We start from the raw sequence: 20,455 nt of genomic DNA on the forward strand, positions 1-20,455 counted from the left end.
TTCCTTCACCACAAAGGCTCACCTCAGACCTCCAGTAATGGTAAAGGACTTTGGTAAAATAAAATTTACTGGTAAATGGTAAATTAACTGGACATTGGAAAGAACCCCTGGACTTAATGACATGGGGAAGAGGTTATGCCTGTGTCACCACAGGCCACCAGGTAGAGTGGATTCCATCACGGCGTGTGCGCTCCTTTTGTTGAACATTCTGATTCCATGTACCTATAGATGCTATGTTATAAGCATGTTACCGTTTTTGAAAAGTTTTTATAGTTATTATTGTTGTCACTGTTATTAATGTTTTAGGAGTTGTTTAGGTTTTTTCTAGTAGGTTTTGTTGCCTAATAAAAAAAAAAAAAAACAGGCAGGAGATGTGGGATATGGGGTATAATTGTCAAAGCTGCTAAGGCTCATGCTCACCAGAAGGCCCTGTGGGAAAGGCACAGCTGCAGGCTGGATGGCTGGAAGTCCATTGAGGGTGAGAGGCAGTTCTGAGTGAGGAGTCAGCTGAGTGACAGCTGGAAGTGAGGCTGGGATTGGCTGGGGGAATGCGTGGACAGCGAGAAGCGCATGAGCAGGAAGCTGATTGGGTGATAGGATGCATGGACAGTGTATGAGCAGGAAGCTGATTGGGTGATAGGATGCATGGACAGTGTATGAGCAGGAAGCTGATTGGGTGATAGGATGCATGGACAGTGTATGAGCAGGAAGCTGATTGGGTGATAGGATGCATGGACAGTGTGAATGGGAAGCTGATTGGGTGATAGGATGCATGGACAGTGTATGAGCAGGAAGCTGATTGGGTGATAGGATGCATGGACAGTGTGAGCGGGAAGCTGATTGGGTGATAGGATGCATGGACAGTGTATGAGCAGGAAGCTGATTGGGTGATAGGATGCATGGACAGTGTGAGCAGGAAGCTGATTGGGTGATAGGATGCATTGACAGTGTGAGCGGGAAGCTGATTGGGTGATAGGATGCATGGACAGTGTGAGCAGGAAGCTGATTGGGTGATAGGATGCATTGACAGTGTGAGCGGGAAGCTGATTGGGTGATAGGATGTGTGGACAGTGTATGAGCGGGAAGCTGATTGGGTGATAGGATGCATGGACAGTGTGAGTGGGAAGCTGATTGGGTGATAGGATGTGTGGACAGCAGCACTGCAGCTGAGCCAGCCAATGGGTGGCCTCTTTCTGTTAAGCTCTGTTAGGCCTCGGTTTGGTTTCAGTTATGTCAGGTGGAGATTAAAGATATAAAAAGGGGCGATTTCTACAATCAAGCAATCTCTTTTGGATGCATAAGGGGGTCCATGACACTTTTTTCTCCATTGCTACAGTTTTGCAAGCATGATTTACAGGAATCAAACCAACACTGAAAAGCATGAAACTTATTCTCATACCTGTCGTACCACACCCTAAAAATAACAGAAGAAAACAAGCTGAGATAAAAGGTATTTGCTGTCAGAGACAGACCTTCTGAAAGCCACAGTGTTGGCTTCCTCTTAAGAAATTAAACAAGAGTGCAAAAATTAAACCTCATGGAGATTTCAGATTAAAGAAATTGTCTCGTGTTTTGGTTTAGCACATCACCATGGCAGGGGAGTTTGTGACCTGGGAGCTGCAGCCAGTAGGAAAAGCAGGTAATTATTTATAAACCATGGTCCTGTTAGCTGCTTCTGATCTGCTGCACTCTGAAGGTGCCCTAAAATTGGCATCAGCAGCAAACTTTTGAAAACCTGAACCCTGCCTGAGAGTAATTTATAGCATCTGAACTATTGTTTGCTGGTTCCCTGGGAGGACATCCTTGCGGACAGTGAGGGCAGAGCAGGATCATTTGCTTTCTCCACAGGTTATCTCCACACCTTGAATCATCCAGGGAAAGCTGGTTCAGAGAGACTCACATAGTCTCAGTTCCTGCCCTCAGATCAATCTATTTTAACTCATGGATTGGCACACACCTGAATGACTAGGAAATAGCTGCACGAGATAAGCTGGCCAAGGCATTCATATCAGTGAGCAGTTGCAGAGAAGAGCAGTTTTATCCTTTGTATGTTTGTTGCCAAGACAAGAGTACACAAGACAGAGATAAGGTCAGAGCTCTCCTGTTTCATGTGGAAATCCAGAGTATGAGCAAGTAGCTACTCAACTTGCTCAGCTGCTGTAAGACACCACGACCACCTCTTAGGTTAAAACCATAAGTAATATTTAAAACGCAGACCAGTAGCATGACATTTAAAGGGCACCCTTCTCAAGCCTGTGCTCTTCAACATCCACATTAATGACCTGGATGCAGGAGTTGAAGGAATACTAAGGAAGTTTGCTGTCTGCACTGAACTGGGAGGAGGTGTCGAGTCTCTCAGGGGCAGAGAGGGTCTCCAGAGAAACCTTTAAAAATCAGAGAAATGGGCAATCACCAATCATGGGAAGTTCAACACGGGAAAGTGCTGGATTCTGCATGTGGGAAGGGGCAAGCCTGGATGTGTGGATGGACTGGGGAATGAGGCTGAGAGCAGCTGCAGGAAGGGACTCAGGAGTCCTGGTCCATGGCAAGTTGAACATGAGTGAGCAGTGCCCTGGCAGCCAGGAAGGACATCTGTATCCTGGGGCATAAGGTAAAGCATTCCTGGTCAGGCAGGGGATTGTCCTGCTCTGCTTTGGGGCAGCCCCACCTCAAGTGCTGGGGGCAGTTTTGGGCACCATAATATAAAAAAAGACATTAAACCACTAGAGACCATCCAGAGAAGGGCCATGAGAATGGTGAAGGGTCTTGAGGGGAAGCCATATGGGGACTGGCGGAGGGCACTTGGTCTGTTCAGCTGGAGAAGAGAAGACTGAGGTCAGACCTCACCGAGATCTTCAACATCTTCCTGAGGGACAGCAGAGGGGCAGGAACCAATCTCTTCACTCTCCTGACCAGAGATAGGACTTGAGAAAATGGCTACAGCTGTGTCCAGGGAGGGTTAGGCTGGACATCAGGAAAAGGTTCTTCCCACAAAGGGTGGTTGGGCACTGAACAGGTTCCTCAGGGAATGGGTCACAGCCCCAAGGCTTCCAGAACTCAAGAAGTGTTTGGACAACGCTTTCAGGCACAGGGTGGGATTGCTGGGGTGTCTTGTGCCGGGTCAGGAGTTGGACTTGATCTTCACAGGTCCTTCCCAACTCAGTATATTCTGTGATTCTGTGACATCTAAAATGCTTGCTCTACTCTCAGGGCATTCGTCCTTAGCAAAACTCACTTGAAGTGATGCCAGACATGGTACAAGGCACTGAGGTCCTGGGTGTGCAGAATGGCATCACACACATGTCACCAGGAGGAGATGAAGAGGCTCCAGCCCAAAGTCCACATGCCTCATGGCTGAAGGGTGGTGGGTTTGCAGTACTTGCACTGGATCCACACCCGATACATCGTCATCTGTTTCCCACGGTTCACTTGCAATCGCCGATCAACCAGATTCTGAATTTTTTCCAGCCCAGCTGTGGTGAACAGATGATCTAATTCATCTGGAAGCAAAGAGAAGGAAACTGAGTAGACCATAGCTTTTCTTTAACTGATACCTGTACATAGGTATCAGTAAAGGCTAAGCTAAGCTGAAAGATGGGCCAGAGGAAATCCATAGTCTCACCCTGGCAGGGAAATGATCAAACAAGACTTAACTACTTTACTAGGGGAGTTTAACATCACAGTTTTTCAAGTTTTCCTTCTAGCAAAGAGGGAAAGAATTATTTGGAGTACATCTAGAACTAAAGACTTGACAAAGGAAACAGCAGCAGTTTCAAATAAGTGTACTGCTTGTAGTAAGCAATTAAGGAGCATCTTCTGGCAAGCTGGGACAGAGCCATTCCTTCCCCCCTGCCCAGAGGAATTTCAGAGTCCACAAGAGCAAAAACCAGGATCAGACCTATGCTTTTAAATAGTGGCAGTTAGATCTGTGCTGCCTAGGCTGGAGGGGAATGGGATTCATTAAGGTTAAATTTGGAAAAAAAAAAAATCCCTCAACCCCACACCCTGTTGGGGCCCAATTAAAGCAATAAGAGCCCTTGAGGCTTCAATAATTCTACTGACAGGCAATCCTGACCAAACAAGTAACTCTCACAGTGCCCCAGTCCCGCTGTGCAGCAGAGCTTACTCCCAGAGCACGTGGCTTGTCTGGAGTTTCTGTAGGAAAAGTCTGACAGGTCTCAGCTTGTGCTTCTTTATCAGATGCTTTCCACTGTGAGGTGTTTGCCAAACATGCATTAAACATTAATTTTGTTGTGCCAAACAAGACTCGGGCAGTCGGGAACAGTTCAGTTGTGCCACTGCTCTAGAACTGACTGTGCACAGGGGCCTGTAGTGGAGGGACTGGAGGTGCAGCTGGTGATAAACTGGGACAATAACAATTGCTGCTAACACCAAGCAGCAGAACTGGAGGGGCTGCCTCAGCTCCATTGTGAACCACACCCTTCTGATTTCCTTATAGGAGAGCAGAAAAATTAAGGAAAGGTCTGCTAAGTGGTATCCATCTCTCCATCATCTGCAGCCAATATACAAGGAGAGCTCCTCCAATCCCACCCCTCTCAGGGTAGCAAACACACCAGTCTTCCTCTTAAAGGATTTTCCACTAAGTAAATTGACCATGCCATTCTTGCACCAGAAGCTGACAAGCCCAGGTCACTGTTTAATTGGAAGATGCTTAACATTTCACAGTGCTCCAAGAAAGAGGCTGAAAAGATCTAGTGGCCAATCTGGAGGGCACAGGGACAAGAAGTGGTGAAGAGAGTCAGAGGGATGTTTTTTGATGGTCAGAGGCATATTTCTGGCCTCCTACCTTGTGTGAAGAAGTAGACTCTGGTGCCATCACCTCTCACATAGAAGTTATCAGACAGACATTGACCTAAGAGAAGACAGATATCAACAGTTACCAGTGATCACTTAAAAATCATCAACTGCCATCCAACAACAGGCCCTTCTCCAGCACACACTGTGCTTTGTGGAATTAATGAGCTGCCTCCAAACAGGGCAGACACAGCTCCAGAGAAGAAGAATCTACTAGTGACGGGGAAAGAATTCCCAGGGGAAAGGAAATACCTTTCTTAAACCGAAGTTGGGCGAGATCATAACGGCCGTAATCTCGCAACAAGATCATTCCCCCTGGTTTCAGAAGGCGACTCAGTCTGGTCACAATGCACTGCATCCTGAGAGAAGAACAAACCAGGAGTGCTCAACAAGCTGCAAAACCATGTTTGTTTCCTTCCAAAAAGATGGAATTGAGTTCGATATGTTTCAACTTCATGTAAAGAGCTACCCAAAGCCAGCAGCATTCTGAGCTCTCCCAGAGTCAGGTGGGTTCATTTTATTTGGCCTCTATTTTTTGACATTGCCCGATTTTGCTTTTTTTTCCTACAAGGATAACATCCTGCCACAGCAGGGATTAACTGCTCTCTCTTACTGATTACAAAAGGATCTCTACTTGGTTTATGCAAAACAAGTAGTAAGGGAACTTGAAGAGAAGTATTGTGAAGTAAAACTAAAAGGAACAAAAAAAGAGACTAGTGTCGGTTGTAACAACTACCGCACTAAGACTACAGCACTTCCCTTACCTTTTTTCTGAACCTGAACCCTTCCTTCTTGCCGCCTCCCATGTTAGAAATTAATCTACCTTCTGAGCCTGAAAATCCAGCAGAATACTTTCCAAAGTGAGTGCTCAGTGTGGCTAAGGCTCAGAACAGTGACCCCAGCAATGATCACTTGCAGCCACTTAAAATCACCCTGTCCTCTGTCAGAATTGGTTACAACAGCAGATACCTTCAAATTTCGTTTTCTGAGGCTTTGTGGAAAACTGGCCCACAAACAGAAGCAACTTTAATTTTCCTTGATAGGAGATTATTAAAGAACGCCAGTCGTAGAAGAATTATCTTCTGCAATCAGAAGGAACTATTAAAACTTACTTCTCTGGGAGAATTGCTGAGAGGACAAAGATAAGAATAACAATGTCAAGACTCTCCTCTGGCATTGGGAAAGGACTTTGGTCATTGCACAGGTCATGGACAAACGCAAAGCAGCGAGAAGAATCATATTCTGCATTGTTCTGTATTTGAGGGAGAGAAATTAAGAACATTAGTAGCAGACCCTGATCTCAGTATTAGCTGGACTATATGGATTATTAGCATTATATAGAGTATTTAACTTTCACATTATCAAGAGGTGTTCACTGGACTTCTGTGTCAGGTATGTTCCTTGGTCAGGCAAGGAACAGTTGTGAAATGTGAAAAACATTTACACACAGGAGATTTACAAAGAGCTTTGGTCTTGTTACAATCAATCAGCACTGAAAAAAAACCTGCAAAACTGGATCCAGGGTTTATCACAATTTTAAGGTCAGAATTTCCACTAACAGTGGTAAGAAATGAGAGATTTATACTGATAAATTGGAAACCTTTACAGAAGTAAGAGCGTTAAGGCACCTCTCTGCATCATTGAAATCAATATTCATTTCATCTACAAGCAGATATTCCCTATACCCCAAAAATCAAACTTGGTTGCTTAAAGTTACAGTCTTAAAAGTCAGATTTAGACGTCTTTTAGAATTTGCATATTTTTCTAAAGTTGCTGCTACAGATTGCAGAAGCCTCTACAAACAGTGCTTGTGTCACATCCAGAGGATGAAATGGATGCTGACTGTGGGGCTGTGCTCCCCTCTCATCTCAGGAAGTGACTGACTGCATTTGATACTTCATATATTCTCAGTACTCCCTTGACTGGAAATTTATCAGTGGTATTTGCCTTTGACTAAACCCCAATCTCTTGCACCACAAACATGATCCCTTCTCAGCTGCTTGTGCAGAAGCAATCAGACTATGCTCCTAGAACTGTAGTGACAGTGACACACACACACACCAGAACCAGCTTCAGTTCCTGTTAAAAAATAGCCTGAATGTTTTCAAGGTTTGAGTTTGTTTTCAAGTTACTCAGCTAAAAGAACACTGTATTGAGAAAAGTACTGCCAACCACAGGGGAAGAAAATCTGTCTGACTTGTTTGCTGCCAATGTGACCTTTTGAGAACTTTTACTTCCCTAATTTCTACAGTCTTTGATGGCTCATTTTCCAGATTTCCCAGTGCAAGGGTCAGCACCAGGGCTGGCTAAAACCAGAAAGCTGCCAGCACAGCCAGAGAGTCACTGGCAGCTGGTATAGATTTGTGTTAACGGGCAATTGGCCCCAGATACTTCCCACATTTTCATAAGTCACCATTGAGATTACCTGGACAAGATCCACAGCTGCAGTAGAAAAATCACAGCAATAAATGAACAAGCCTGGGTCACTGCAATAAATCAAAGAAACTCATCATTTATACTGAGGAATTAAGGAGTGTTTCAAATGCACAAAGCCCAGAAATCCTGGGCTTTAGTTTTTGTGCAAAATCTGGTGGATTCCATCGCTCCTTTATGCCCATTATTTTCATAAGGAACTGACTGCTTCCTTTTTATTTTGGATCAAACACTGAGGGCTTCCAAGCTCAAAACACAATAACCTGAAGCTGCAGATGGCAGAGATACCATTAGCATTTGGCTTTTCTCTGAGCTTGTCATGGAACATTTTTCCAATTATTTTTCAGAGGCTGGTTATCTCATGCAGGTAAAAGCCTACTGAGAATTACTTCACAGAATTCCAGAATGGTTTGGGTTCGGAGGAACGTTAAAGATCATCTAGTCCCACCCCTGCCATGGGTAGGGACACCTTCCACTCGACCAAGGTGCTCCAAGCCCTGTCCAATCTGGCCTTGGACACTTCTAGGAACGCGGCAGCCATAGCTTTTCTGGGCGACCCATGCCAGGGCATCCCCACCCTCACAGGGAACAATTCCCTCCCAATATCCCATTTTTCTCTGCCCTCTGGCCGTGGGAAGCCATTTCCTCTTGTCTTGTCTCTACTTACTTGTTGGTTTGTAAAATTGGGAAGACTGTATTCCCAGCCCCACAGCCAACCTGCATAAACAGAGCAGATGTATACAGTGAAAATAATTCCTTCAGCAGGTACATGCAGATAATTTTCAATCATCTCTCTACAGCCATGTAACGAAGAGCTACGCATGAGTAAAGCTGAGAATGGCAGTGACCATTCTTAAGTGTCCATGCAAGATCCGAGTGTGTTAAGGTCTGAGGAACAGGATTACATGTGTGGGAAACCACTAAGCAAGCTCTTGTCAAAATCTTAATAACAAGCTATAAATTGTTACTCTTTTGAAAGCTGTTTTTGCTGGAATCCCAAGCATAACAACCAGTAAGAGTCACTGAAGCACTGGCAAAGGCCACGGATGAGTTACATTCACTTCCACAGAAAATAAGAGCAATGAAGAAGTTAAGTTTGCTTCACTCTAATTACTCCTTCTGCTTGTTCCCATTTGAAGAGATGAGGGCTCAGACAACTGGGCTTATGGAATTTGCCTCTGAATGTTTAAAGAATCAGTAAAATTGAAACAGACTGAGCAGAAAACACCACAGAGGGTTTGCAGTGACAGATGTTAGTTAAAGTGCTCAGGTGAGATAGGAAACACGCATTGAAAACACCATAGTCTGAGGAAATCTTAAAAGTGTCAAATTAAATTAAAAACTCAGGACAGTTCATACTAACTCTCCCTGGAAGGGCAGGACTCTCATATAGTACTAAGTATTAAACAAATCCAGCAATATCTACAGTGAACAACTAGAGGCGACAGAGCAAAAGGTCATAACCAGCTGTCAGCTGTCCAATACTTGTAATTGCCACAAACTTCTCTGGGACAAAGCCTGTATCAGTTTGGGATTCCCGGTTATCACAGGGGCCCTAAGGAACAAACCCAAGCTTCTTCAAAAGATGACTTTTAAATGCTTGTTTGAACATCTGATAGCAAGAGTTTGGCCTTTAAACTTGTAAACTTCTTCTGGTTCTTGTGGTCTGCTAATTCAGAGTCTGAACCAAAAGAATCCAAACAGATTTAGTTCAGTTCTAAATCACCCTCCAGCTTTTGCATTTTACTGACTGAAGACAATCATCCACTCCCTTGCTGTTTGGCAGTGACACACATTTTTATGTCTCAGTCACACTGACACAGGGAGGCTTTGATGTGTGACTTTGATTTACAGCTCTTACCTCTAATATACGGTAAGATGCAGCTGATCCTGGGTAATGCCCATCACGCTGACTCAGCTTACTGTCCTTCTGTGCAGCCAACTCCTCCGTGTGGCCTCCAGGTGGGCTTTTTATCAGGTTTAACTGACTCTCTGTCCTGGTTTCCAATGGGCAATGGCCATTCTCACAGCTTCCTAGCCCTTCCTTTTTGGATTCTTCTGTGTCACTAAATCCATGCACAGAATCTCCATTTTGGCTTGAGTTCCTGTGAGGTGCCAGCTCTGGAAATTCAGTGAACAGCCAGTGCCTGTCCTTGAAGAAGCCATTTTCGTGGATTTTATAGAAGTCATCCCAGTATTTCTTAGCATTCACCTCATATTCCTCTGTGAACACAAGCAAAAACATCACCAGGAATCAAATCAGAAGGTCTCAGGGTTTAATCAGTTCAGAGAGTGAGGGATTACTGCACGTATCTATGCACCAACCTCCTGTAATAAATGACATTATTGACTGAAAATCATCTTTATTTAAATTTGCAATCCCACACAAACACTCAGCCTATGTCCTCACAATTACTTTGTTAGGACTTAAAAAGGGAAAAGAGAGAAGAGGAAACTCTGTCTCCTGGTAGGATTTAAAGGAAGCTGGCAAGAAAAAGAAAAAGTCTCTTTGAAGGAGACTGGATTAAAGAAATCCAGGTTTTACTTCTATCTCTAACACTGACTTGTTCAGCTCACTGAAACAATTAATTTGGAGCCTGGTGACATTAAGTGTAAAGCACAACTCCTAAGGAATTTTCTGAGAGCTGCCTGGAGCTGAAAGCTCCTGTCCGACACACTACTCTTATTTTCAGGTGGAGAAACCAAAAAATGAGTCAACTCTCCAGGCCTGGCAGGAAGCTCAGTTAGAATTTATGCAATCCTGCAGGGAACAGGACAGCATGTTTTCCACATTTTGCTGGAGTCCAGTCCAGATAACTTTGCTTTCCGTAGTTCTGTGTGTGTCAGAGCATCACACCTTTATGAACTAAAACAAAAGAGGGGAATCAACAGTGACCACTGCGTTAAAGTACCAGTGGAGAGCTAAGGTGGACAGGCTAAAGATGAACAGAATTAATTTGAGCTGCAGCACTTTCACATCAAATGGTTCATTCCAAGAGCAAGAGGAGAATTACAGGGAGCTGGAATAGCTCTTACAAAGCCATGATCAAGTGAAATTTGAGTCACCTGCAAACTTATTTCCACACACTTTCACAGATTTCAGATCAAGTACAATCTGGGGGAACTATTTCTTCCATGGGAAGCTACAAATCCAAGCGACTTTCTATGACTTCATCAATGTGATGAGTTCTCTGTCCTGGGAATTAACGCCTAATTATAGCATTCTATGCTAGAAATCACCTAGACATTAATATCCATGGCCAGAAATCCCAATGTTATTGCATGCCAATAACAACTCCTCCACTGTCTTTGGATGGCAACAAGTGCATTACTAAATAAAACTTATTGGAGGGCATTATTAGCTGAACTGCTGTTTATTTGTCTTCCTGAAGAACATAAAACTGTTTCAAAGTGAGATGGTAAAGTGAACCCAGAACGCCTGGAAAAATACGTAGCCTCAGTCAAATATAGACAAAAATGGCTTTAACAAAGAAGCACTAATCAGTCATACGTCTATTTTTAGTAGGATCTATCCCTGCAGCACAAAGAGCTATATAAAAAAATAATCTCTTTACCTCAACTACAAGGATTTTCTCCTTTTAAGAAGCCTGGTTCTTAAACACCAAGCCGAAGGAAACTTTAATGTCTGGTATAAGACACAAGCAGTAAGTTTGTGCCAGGTCTCACTGTAGGTCACAGTGAGCAGGGCCAGGTCAGTTCACTATTTGCATGGAAGAAGTCAATGACTGCTGGTGCTGGAAGAAGCGCTACTGATCCAAACCCTGGCACACTCTGCCCTGAACTGTCTTTCTCCCATGTAACTAGCAGGAATATGCAAGGCTTCTGAGGCTGAAATGCTCTTTCACCTAACAAAAATACAGATCCTGATTCCTGCTCATCTCCAACAATCCCATGACAGCCTGACTGCTGTGGAATGCTTACCTGAGATACTGGAACAAAATTCCAGCCCAGCCATTTTGGATTGCCCATATTTTTGTCACATTACACTGGTGAAGACATTGTACTCTTCTTTTGTTACATTAGTGTGAAATTCTGTTGGATGCTATTGAAGAGCTGTCATACTCCAAACCACATGTGGGGAAGCTTTATTTAAAGCTCATTTACCTTGGAGCCTGCTGTTTTCAAAGCCCCGAATAAAGGATCAGTAACAATATAAATACAAAAAATCAAGGGCCAGCTGACAAAGATCATACAAGAAACAGATTTAAGCGAAAATATGCCATGTTAATTTTTCAGGAAGGCTTCCTGCCAGAAAAGTTCACATCATACTTGTTTCAGGCCCTTTTGGGGGTATTAGCTCACAGTGCCACCGGTGTGCAAGCCAGATTCCTCCAGAGACTTTCCTGATAAGGACTCCTGACTTCCTGCTCACCCCTGTAAGCACACCCCCAAAGCCAAGCCCATACTCGCCCCTTAACTCTGCAAAAGAAGATCAAACAAAAGTAACTGTTCAAAAAGACCAGAAGAGAAGCAGGGACCTCCTGAATTGCAAGGGGGCTAATTATGGAGCCTCAAAAGGAAATCAAGAAACTTGAATTTCTTTCTCTTTCTTTTCCCAGCCAGGAGACACATCTTCCACATACCCACAGAGCTTCCCTCCTTCTTCAGAACAAATCCTGATATACCCAAGTAGTCCACAGAATAATACAGCCACAATGACCAATATTCTGCCTTTGTACTCCTCCTTGGACATCCTGATTCTCAAACTACCAGACCCTTCAGGCACATTTGCCTGGGCTGCTTTCCCTGCTTTCCAGCCATCCCATTGTCTCCTCATGCTTCCCAGTGAATAGCAACCATCAACATTTGACTGGCCTCCATTGTTCAGTCTGGGAAATACATCATGGAGCTCTGACAAACGGCTCCAACAGCAAATTGCTCCACAATTTCCTAGTTGTATATAGGTTCTCAAAGCATGACAGACAGCACCCTTTAATGCTAACCAGATTTTAAAATGAGCTCAACACAATGGGCATCACAATGGAAAACTGCTGGATACCTCTAGGAGTCCAAGAAATTAGGAGGGTTACTCTTTGGTGTAATTAAATTTGCTATTGTGAACACAACTGGAAGCTATATGGAAGTGTCTCAATAGTTCCAGTAGTCATCTTACGGGTGATGCACTCGATTTAATTTGAACAAAAGGAGCAGATACACCCTAGAGCTCAGCAGGGTATAACAAGATCATCATCAGACAAGTTTCTTATCACACCAAAGAACCATTTCACCAACATTTGAGGGACTGGATGATCTCTACCAGGTGTGGAGAAAATGCATTATTAATCATCTCCGAATGGCTTCAACCATGACTTAACCAAAGACCAGAGCACCTTGAGCTTGATTTAGAGACAAGTAAGCTCTGCATTTTGGATTGATAAGTAACCTTTAAACCACACAAAATAAAAACTCTGGAATCCCTTTGCTGTTTATCTGAGGATAAACCATCAAGATAAAATATTTTTTCTTTCTCTGATTAAATTGTTCTTTTGCAGTTTGTTCGCTTTGAAGAGACAGATATGGACACTACTTTCTCAGACCCTTTAAAAACGAAATCAGCTTGGATCAGGGCTCACTCCACAGCAAGTCAGCAAAAAAGAGATTGACTACTAGCAGTTAAGCCTTAAAGAGCAAAAGTAAGCAGAGACAACAACTCTACACTCCAAGAGGTTTGTTGACCACGAACACTAACAAGTATTTAACATACGCAACGTGACAGAGAAGCTCAACACAATCTGACTCCTCCCAACCAGCAGGAGTCTCTAGTGAAGGTGGAAGAGTCATATTAAGAACAGAAAGATTCTTCCTCCTCAATTTCCCATTATCACACCTGTTAATGCCTTCTGAGTGACTGGGAGAGGGGAAAGGGAGGAACTGATGATGTTCTGATGTGGCTCTGGCCAGACTGTTCCATTCCTGGCACAAAGCCGACTCGCATGAGGACACTCTCCAAAAGTACCTTGTTTATCTTGTGGCAATAGTTGTGAGCTGTTTTCTTGAACTTTACTCCTGGCACTGGCTTCCTGCTCTTCTGACCATTCCACATTATCCCTGTTGTGAAAAATAAGATGAACTAGAGCTAAGCATGGTAGGAAAGAAAAAGGTCTGGAGAGCCCTCCAAATGGACAGGGGTGCAGATGTGATCCCCACTTCCAGCCCAGCACCAGCACAACAGCCTAGTCCTGAAGGAACTCATGGAATTGCAAACAGAAGGGATCCTAAATCTGTCCCATTTTGGATGCCCAGTCAAATTTAAAGGGAACAGATCCTTGTTAAAACCACGAGGGCACTCAGCACAAAACTACATCGTCTTTCTCAAGTTAAAACAAAAAAAAAGGCAGTTGGGTTATTTGGAAGGTAACTGTTAAATGAACTCAAATGATGAGAAAATTACATGAAGCTTTAAAGCATTAAGAGTTATTAATAACTTCAATGAACACACACAGCTATGCAGTCATTAAAGTGATTCACTTGGCCTTTCTTCATTAAAACAAGTCAATGAAAAGCAGAATACAAGGCTCAAGAAGCAGTTCTTGTCTCAAAAGGAATCAGTCTTCTGATTTTAACTCACAAAACAAAGGCTTAAATATTAAGTCTGTAAAAAAACAGATTACTAAGAATTTCAACAGGAAAACTAAAGATATGCTTTTGTAACATACCTTTTGTATTGAATAGTCTCAGAAAGAATGACAGGCTGACACATAAAAATATTACTTAACTATAAATTAAATACACCTGATTCTTAACACGGTACAGCAGCCAGAGACCAAAAATGGATCTATTTACCACAAAAATGCAAAGTACCTTCAGTTCCCAGCAAATTAGAGAATGTGGATGTTTAACTGATGTAAAACAACTCCCGTATCAAAAAAAAGAGCTCCTGTTCCAAGCACACACATGGCACAACCTTACTGAATGAATGACAGGTTATGGATTTCTGACAGCAGGTAATTTACCTTTATTAACCACAGCAATAAAACAATTGCTACAACCACAGGAGCCTGAGGAATGCTACTGCTTCAGGAGGGGTTGAGAATGGCTCAGAACTCCCTGTCGATCAGTCCTGAAGATTCAGGACACCCTGGGGATCAATCCCAAAGGTTCAGGAGCCCCCAGAGGATCAGTCCCCAAGGCTCAGAACCCCACAGGGAGCAGCTCCAAGTGCCCAGGACCCCCGGGAACCAGCACTCCCGACCAGCACCGGCCACAGAGGGCAGTGGCCTGCCCGGCCGCCAGCCCTACACCCACCGCTCCCTCAGCCCGCTCCACCCGCCCGGAGGGTGTCTCTCGAGGCGCGCCCAGGGAAGAGGGCAGTCACCGTTGTCAGGGCCCCGTGAGACGGAGCGGGCACGTTGGGACTAGCCCATTACACTGAGTTTGGCCACAGACACCGCAAATCGGAGAGGCGACGGCGAGCTCGCCCCAGCCACCCCCACCCCAACGCCGGGCGCGAGGCGGCACCCCAGGGCAGCAGAACCCCGGGAGGCTCACGGGGGTCTAGAGCGGGCAGCGGCGGCAGCCCTCACGCACCAGGCGTTGTGCTGGAAAAGCCGGGCGGGGTCGGTGAGGAGCCGCCTCCCGAAAGGCCGCCGCTCCCCGGCCTCGCTGGGCGCCGCCATGACGGGCGGGCAGAGCCGGAAGCGGAAGCGGCGCCGCGCGGCCCGACCCGAAGGAGGACTGGTGCGGCGGTCACGTGACAGGGGCGGTCGCGCGAGCCGCTCCCGCCGGAAAATGTGAGGGAAGGGGCCCGGAAAGGTCTTTGGTGGAGTTTATCTCGCATGCCAGGGAATTCCGGAATGGGACAGGCTGGAAGGGACCACAGGGCTTCCTCTGGTCCAGCCTTCCTGCTCCAGTAGGGTAATTCCAGAGTACATGGCACAGAATCCCAGAATGGTTTGGGTGGGAAGGGACCTTGGAGACCACCCAGCGCCACCCCTGCCATGGCAGGGACACCTTCCACTGTCCCAGGCTGCTCCAAGTTCTGTCCAACCTGGTCTTGGACACTGCCAGGGATCCAGGGGCAGCCCCAGCTGCTCTGGGCACCCTGTGCCAGGGCCTGCCCAGCCTCACAGGGAGTAGTTTCTTCCCAATATCCCAGCTAACCCTTCTCTTTCAAATTGAACCCATTCCCCCTTGTCCTCTTACAACAAGGCGTAATGGGCTCAAATTCAAAGGATTTGAGTGGATTGCCCAGGACTGCCTCCAGACAGTCCTGGAGTATCTCCAGCAATGAAAGCTGGACACATCTGGGCAATCTCTTCCAGTGCTTGGTGACTGCACAACCATGAAGTTCTTTTGCATGTTCAGGTGGAACTTCCTGGGCATCGGTTTGTGCCTGTTGCCTCTTGTCCAATTGCTCAGCACCTCTGAGGAGAGTCCAGCTCCATGTTCTTGGCACCCCTTTAGATAATTATTTATTTGGCCTTCTGGGAAGAGGGAGGGAAGATGAAGGAGGAAGGACAGAAGTTGAGGAGGCCACCAGGATGATCAGAAGAACACAACACCTCTTGTATAAGGAAAGACTAAGAGAGTTGGGATTGTTCAGCCTGGAGATGAGAAGCTCTGGGGTGACCTAACTGTGGCCCTTTCCAGTACCTGAGGGAAGTCTCCAAAAAAGATGGAGGGAGACTATTTACAAGGGCCTGGAGTGACAGCACTAGGGGAAGTGGCTTAACACTGCCAGAGGGCAGGGTTAGATGGGATACTGTAAGAAATTCTTCCCTGGTAGGGTGGGCAGGCCCTGGCACAGGGTGCCCAGAGCAGCTGTGGCTGCCCCTGGATCCCTGGCAGTGCCCAAGGCCAGGCTGGACTCTGGGGCTTGGAGCACCCTGGTTGAGTGGAGGTGCCTCTGCCCATGGCAGGGGTGGGACTGGATGGGCTTTAAAGTCCCCTACAAACCATTCTGTGATTCTGTAATTTTGTTCATAGCGTGCAAAGGGAGGCACAGGGTGACTTTCCAAATTTTGTGGGGCTTCTTTCTGCAACACTTGAGGGAGTTTCCATCCATCCAGACTGGCTGGTGCCCTCCCTGAGCTCCTGTGGGTGGCAACCAGAAGACAAAAGTGAGAGACATTGGCTTGTGAAACAGCCCAGCCCCACTCAGCACCAGCTGCTGCACCCGTGGCTTTGGAGGGACCTGGTGCCTGGGGAGTTTAAACTGCACAGGGGTGTGACATGCCCATGGTGGCACTTCCAGCAGTGCCTTTGTAGATCAGATGGCAGCCATGCCGATGCTTCTGGGTGTGCAACCAGATATAAAGCTTTTCTGGGAATCTCATCTTGGGGCCCCTGTGTTTTCTGTGTGTTGTTATATAAGGCACAAATACCCCAGCAGAGAGGGGCACTTCCCTCTCTGTCCCACAGAGGCAACTCACCTGATAATCTGAAACAATTCTCCTGGGGTGGAGTTGCCAACTCCACCCATTTCCCAAGTACTTTGAGGTGGAGGATTCCTCTGGTAATCGTAGCTGCCCAAGTAATTTTTCCTATGGGCTGAAGAGGAGGAGAGTGGTTAGAGCTGTGACTGAGCCTTGTCCTGCTTTCACAGAGCTCAAAGGGAGCAGAGATCCCAGCAGCCTTGAGAAGATCTGGGCAAGTTACTCCATGGGGATCCATCCCTATTTTTCACATTGCTGGCTAGGTATCTGACAGGGAGGACAATTCCCTGCCGTTTATCATTAGCCAGAAAAGGTAAGGTTGACTCTTTCTATGTTCCATCTGGTAAGGGAAGAGCTTGGCCTCTGCTGTTGTAGCCAGGAACATCTGAAACAAACTGGGAAAAGGGAAAAAGTCAGAGTCTGGACTAAATCCAGGGACAGAAATCCCCATCGTAGCATGATGCCTCTGTGGCACCTGGAGGTACAAAAATAAGGTATTAGACCCTGCTGAGACAGGGGAGGATGATGTTACTGCTGGAGGAGCCATCAGTCCCTCACCACCAGAGACTTGCTTCCATGTTTATTCCATGTGGGCGGGAACCACTGCAATATATTAAGGGAATCAATTGCCTCATGGTAACATCACATCCTTGTCATCTGACACCAGTACAGGCATGCAGGAGGCTTTTAACTAATCTGTTGGTTTCCAAAGATTTCTAGGTTTCCTCCAAGGAAAAAGACTGTAGATACCTAGCATTACCTTCCTCTGTCCTAAGGCTTCCAGCTTTCCCTGCTGGTCAAGTGAACCCTGCTGGCTGTGGAGCCCAGGATGGAGTTTGGGTCCTGGGTGTCACCCTTGTGCCCAGGGAAGTGCCCAGGCAATGTTTGAGTGGAGCAGGGAGTGTTGCCAGCACTCCAGGGAGATTTCAGGCTTTGGGAGTGACAGCAAAAGGGCAGCTGGAGAGACTCCATCCACAGAATCCAGACTTGACACCTCCCATGGCTCTAGGGTCAAGTGAGTCTCCTCTGTGACCAGGTCAAAGCCCTGATTATCCACAATGGCTGTGCTCTTTGTAACAAGAAAGTGTTGGAAAACTGCCCTGCCTGCTGGCAGTCAGCACAGAGAGACTTGCCAAAAAGAGTTTGTTAGTAATAATAGTGTCTCCTTTGCCACTCCTTCCATCTCAGGATCTGAAGAAATGTAGCCACAATAATGCAGTGAAACTCCCTCCCTCCCTTCCAGCAGGGTTGGATGCTGAGGCCAAGGAAGATGAAATTACCTTTCCATGGCCACTCAACCCATCACTTCCTTCAATGCTCCATCAAGCATACAGACAGCCCTTTCTCCTGTGCCCCACTGAGGGGTGGCACTGCTGAGACACACCGAGTTCACACTGTGCCTCTCTGCCATATAATGCAAAGCAAAAATTCAACCCAAGATGAAGGGGAGTGCAGAAATAGAGAGAATTTAGGCTGTGCTGAGTGCATGGTGTATCCCACACCAGAGTGACCCAAAGAGAGTTCAGAGACCCAGCAGCCTCCCTGTGTTTCTGTTGCTGGGTTGCTGAAGGAGAGGCCAGGTAGGAGCAGAGAGCAAGGAGGCGAATGCCAGTCCCCTCCTGTGGTGTGTCCTGGGCTTCCTGCAGCTCCTCCCTGGCTGAGGGGATAGCTGGAATCGACATTGTGGATGTCAGCCATGTCCCCAGGACTATGGGGGAAGGTGGAGTTAGTCAGTGGGGAGATATCATAGAGTCATGGAATGGTTGGGGTTGGAAGAAATCTTAAAGACCATCTCATTCCATCCACTGCCATGGGCAGGGACATCTTCCACTCAACCAGGTTGCTCCAAACCCTGCCCAACCTGGACTTGAACCCTTCCAGGGATGGGGCAGCCACAGCTGCTCTGGGCATCCTGTGCCAGGGCCTCCCCACTCTCACAACGAGGAATTTCTTCCCAATATCCCATCTAACCCTGCCCTCTGACAGTGGGAAGCCATTCTCCCTTGTCCTGTGACTCTAGGCCCTTGTAAAGAAGTCTCTCTCCATCCTTCCTGTCAGCTTCTTCAGGTACTGCAAGGCACCACAATTAGGTCACTCCGAAGCTTTGTTTCTCCAGGCTGAACAATCCCAATTCTCTCAGCAAATATGTTTGAGGAAGAGGAGCCCAAAATACAACAACCTAAATTATTCTGTGATTTTGTGCCAAGGAAAGTGCAGCATTTTGGCTTTTTTGTTTTTAATTCCAGCTTTCTTCTCTTCTTCTCCAAATCTTAAGTTTTCTGCCCAGCAGATGCTCCAGATCCTGAATTATCCTGAAGTGCCAATGTACTCACCCTCTACAGTCATGTCCTTCAGTACCTTCTGGAGACTGTGTTCTGGAAAATGGATATCCGTTGAGAATGTTGGGACTTCAGCACTCCAACATTGACCTGCTTCCCTAGAATGAATGCAGAGATGTGTTTCATTTCAGAAAATTGCTGAGTCACATAGAATACCTCATTCTGGGTTGTGAAGCAGACAAAACGCACCTTTTGTCATCTTCTGTCTGTATTGGAAGTGCTTTGCTTATTTTTGGGGTTTATTAACAGAAAACAGTTTACAAAAGGAGTTGATGGGGTCTAAGGAAAACTCACTGCAGTGCTTCCAGGAATTAAAGTAGCAGTAAAAAGAATTCTGGCCTTAAGTGTTGCTGTAGGAGCTTTGTCAGTGGGATGGGTTTCAGGGTGTCCCCACTCCCTGGAAACCTCCGTGGGGCAAATGTCCCTGTCCAGTGTGGGAGATGATCACTCAGAAGCCCAGAAGGTGGAAAGCTTGGGCCGAACACGTACAGACACCACCATCTAGTGGCGCCCGGCTCCAACAGCCTCCATGCAGCCCGGAATCGGGACGTCCAGCTGAGTTAGACATACTACCGCTCCCAAATGGCTTCTCCTAGGGAGCTGAGGGCAACCACAAAATCCACGCCCTGCCTCAGGAGGGACCTCCGGCTGCTCCTTCTCTACTCCGGCCGGCACAGCGACACTGCCTTGATTTTGGGGGGAAAAGTCACTCCTGACTCCCAACAGCTGCTCCTTGTGGTCATGGGCTTGATCCTGCAAACAGCCATGCCCCCTGGCATCAAGGGCAGTGAACTGGGATAAATTGGGGTCTTGCTTCATCCCACAGCTCCATGGGAAATGGAAGTCTCCTGCCTGAATAGCATATGTGGAATCATTGGGGTTTCTCCAGTGGAAGCAGCCCCAGGCAGCCTGAGGGGAGCACATCCTGCTTCTTCATGTTGCAGCTGGGCTCTGCTCTTGCCTTTGCCTTTCCCTGAGCCCATCGGCAGACAAAATGCTCAGCCTGGGGCCAAACAAAGCTGGGCCTAACTCCACTCAAGCCCAGATTCCACTTGGGTGCTGGAATCACCCACTGAGCCCCAACCTGGCACAGCTGGGAACACTGAACACTGCCCAAGGTGCCTGAATATAGTGTGGGTTGGGAGCACCCGGTAGCACAGGGTGTGTGTAGGGTGTCAGAGACCCAAGCAAACAGGATGTTGCATGCTGGGGTTCACTCCTCTTGCATGGGAGTGAGATGCTGCCAGTACCATAGTCTGCAGTGGGCTTTGGCCCACCTTGTGCTCCCCAACTTGTTATTGACCCTAAGGAGGGAACCAGTAACAGAGCAGGGACCCCATGGGGGGCCCATAGCCCTGTTTGCCCTGGTTCTGCCATCTGTCAACCCATCTCATCTCAAACCAGCTCCCCTAGTTGTGCTGGGGTGTCAGGGGCTGCCCTCAGGGCAGAAACATGGGCACAGGCTGGGGATCA

The 20,455-nt window shown here is 46.6% G+C and overlaps 1 protein-coding gene and 1 long non-coding RNA gene across 5 annotated transcripts; one reads left to right on the plus strand and one right to left on the minus strand.

Moving 5' to 3' along the window:
* Positions 1 to 2,022: 2,022 nt before the first annotated feature.
* Positions 2,023 to 15,236, minus strand: LOC119712090 (tRNA N(3)-methylcytidine methyltransferase METTL2-like). 2 transcript variants are annotated; one of them, XM_038162973.1, is made up of 9 exons: positions 14,797 to 14,951; positions 13,226 to 13,317; positions 9,110 to 9,471; positions 7,916 to 7,965; positions 7,241 to 7,301; positions 5,928 to 6,067; positions 5,068 to 5,174; positions 4,808 to 4,873; positions 2,023 to 3,500 (listed from the first exon to the last, which is right to left on the minus strand). In XM_038162973.1, exons 1-9 carry the CDS (start codon positions 14,883 to 14,885, stop codon positions 3,349 to 3,351), a joined length of 1,119 nt encoding a protein of 372 aa, XP_038018901.1. In that variant the 5' UTR covers positions 14,886 to 14,951; the 3' UTR covers positions 2,023 to 3,348. The 2 variants fall into 2 exon arrangements, with proteins under 2 accessions (XP_038018901.1, XP_038018900.1); XM_038162972.1 differs by lacking the exon at positions 13,226 to 13,317 and having other exon boundaries at positions 14,797 to 15,236.
* Positions 14,917 to 20,353, plus strand: LOC119712091. 3 transcript variants are annotated; one of them, XR_005259791.1, is made up of 3 exons: positions 14,917 to 14,999; positions 16,814 to 16,956; positions 18,919 to 20,353. It is a non-coding gene; the product is annotated as an uncharacterized LOC119712091 (long non-coding RNA). The 3 variants fall into 3 exon arrangements; XR_005259793.1 differs by having other exon boundaries at positions 14,966 to 15,099; XR_005259792.1 differs by lacking the exon at positions 14,917 to 14,999 and adding an exon at positions 15,000 to 15,123.
* Positions 20,354 to 20,455: the final 102 nt, after the last annotated feature.

Source organism: Motacilla alba, chromosome 27 (assembly GCF_015832195.1).
Source record: "Motacilla alba alba isolate MOTALB_02 chromosome 27, Motacilla_alba_V1.0_pri, whole genome shotgun sequence".
NCBI classification, from domain to species: domain Eukaryota; kingdom Metazoa; phylum Chordata; class Aves; order Passeriformes; family Motacillidae; genus Motacilla; species Motacilla alba.

What these genes read in the sequence shown, in the direction of transcription:
- LOC119712090 (XM_038162972.1), bottom strand. Translation starts at nt 15,208, where the DNA reads ATGGCAGGGGTGGCGCTGGGTGGTCTCCAAGGTCCCTTCCCACCCAAA. An exon ending in CTTTTCCAGCACAACGCCTG is followed by an intron (nt 9,472 to 14,796) that starts GTGCGTGAGGGC and finishes TTGTGTTCACAG; the next exon opens with AGGAATATGAGGTGAATGCT. An exon ending in AGTCTACTTCTTCACACAAG is followed by an intron (nt 3,501 to 4,807) that starts GTAGGAGGCCAG and finishes CTTTGCTTCCAG; the next exon opens with ATGAATTAGATCATCTGTTC.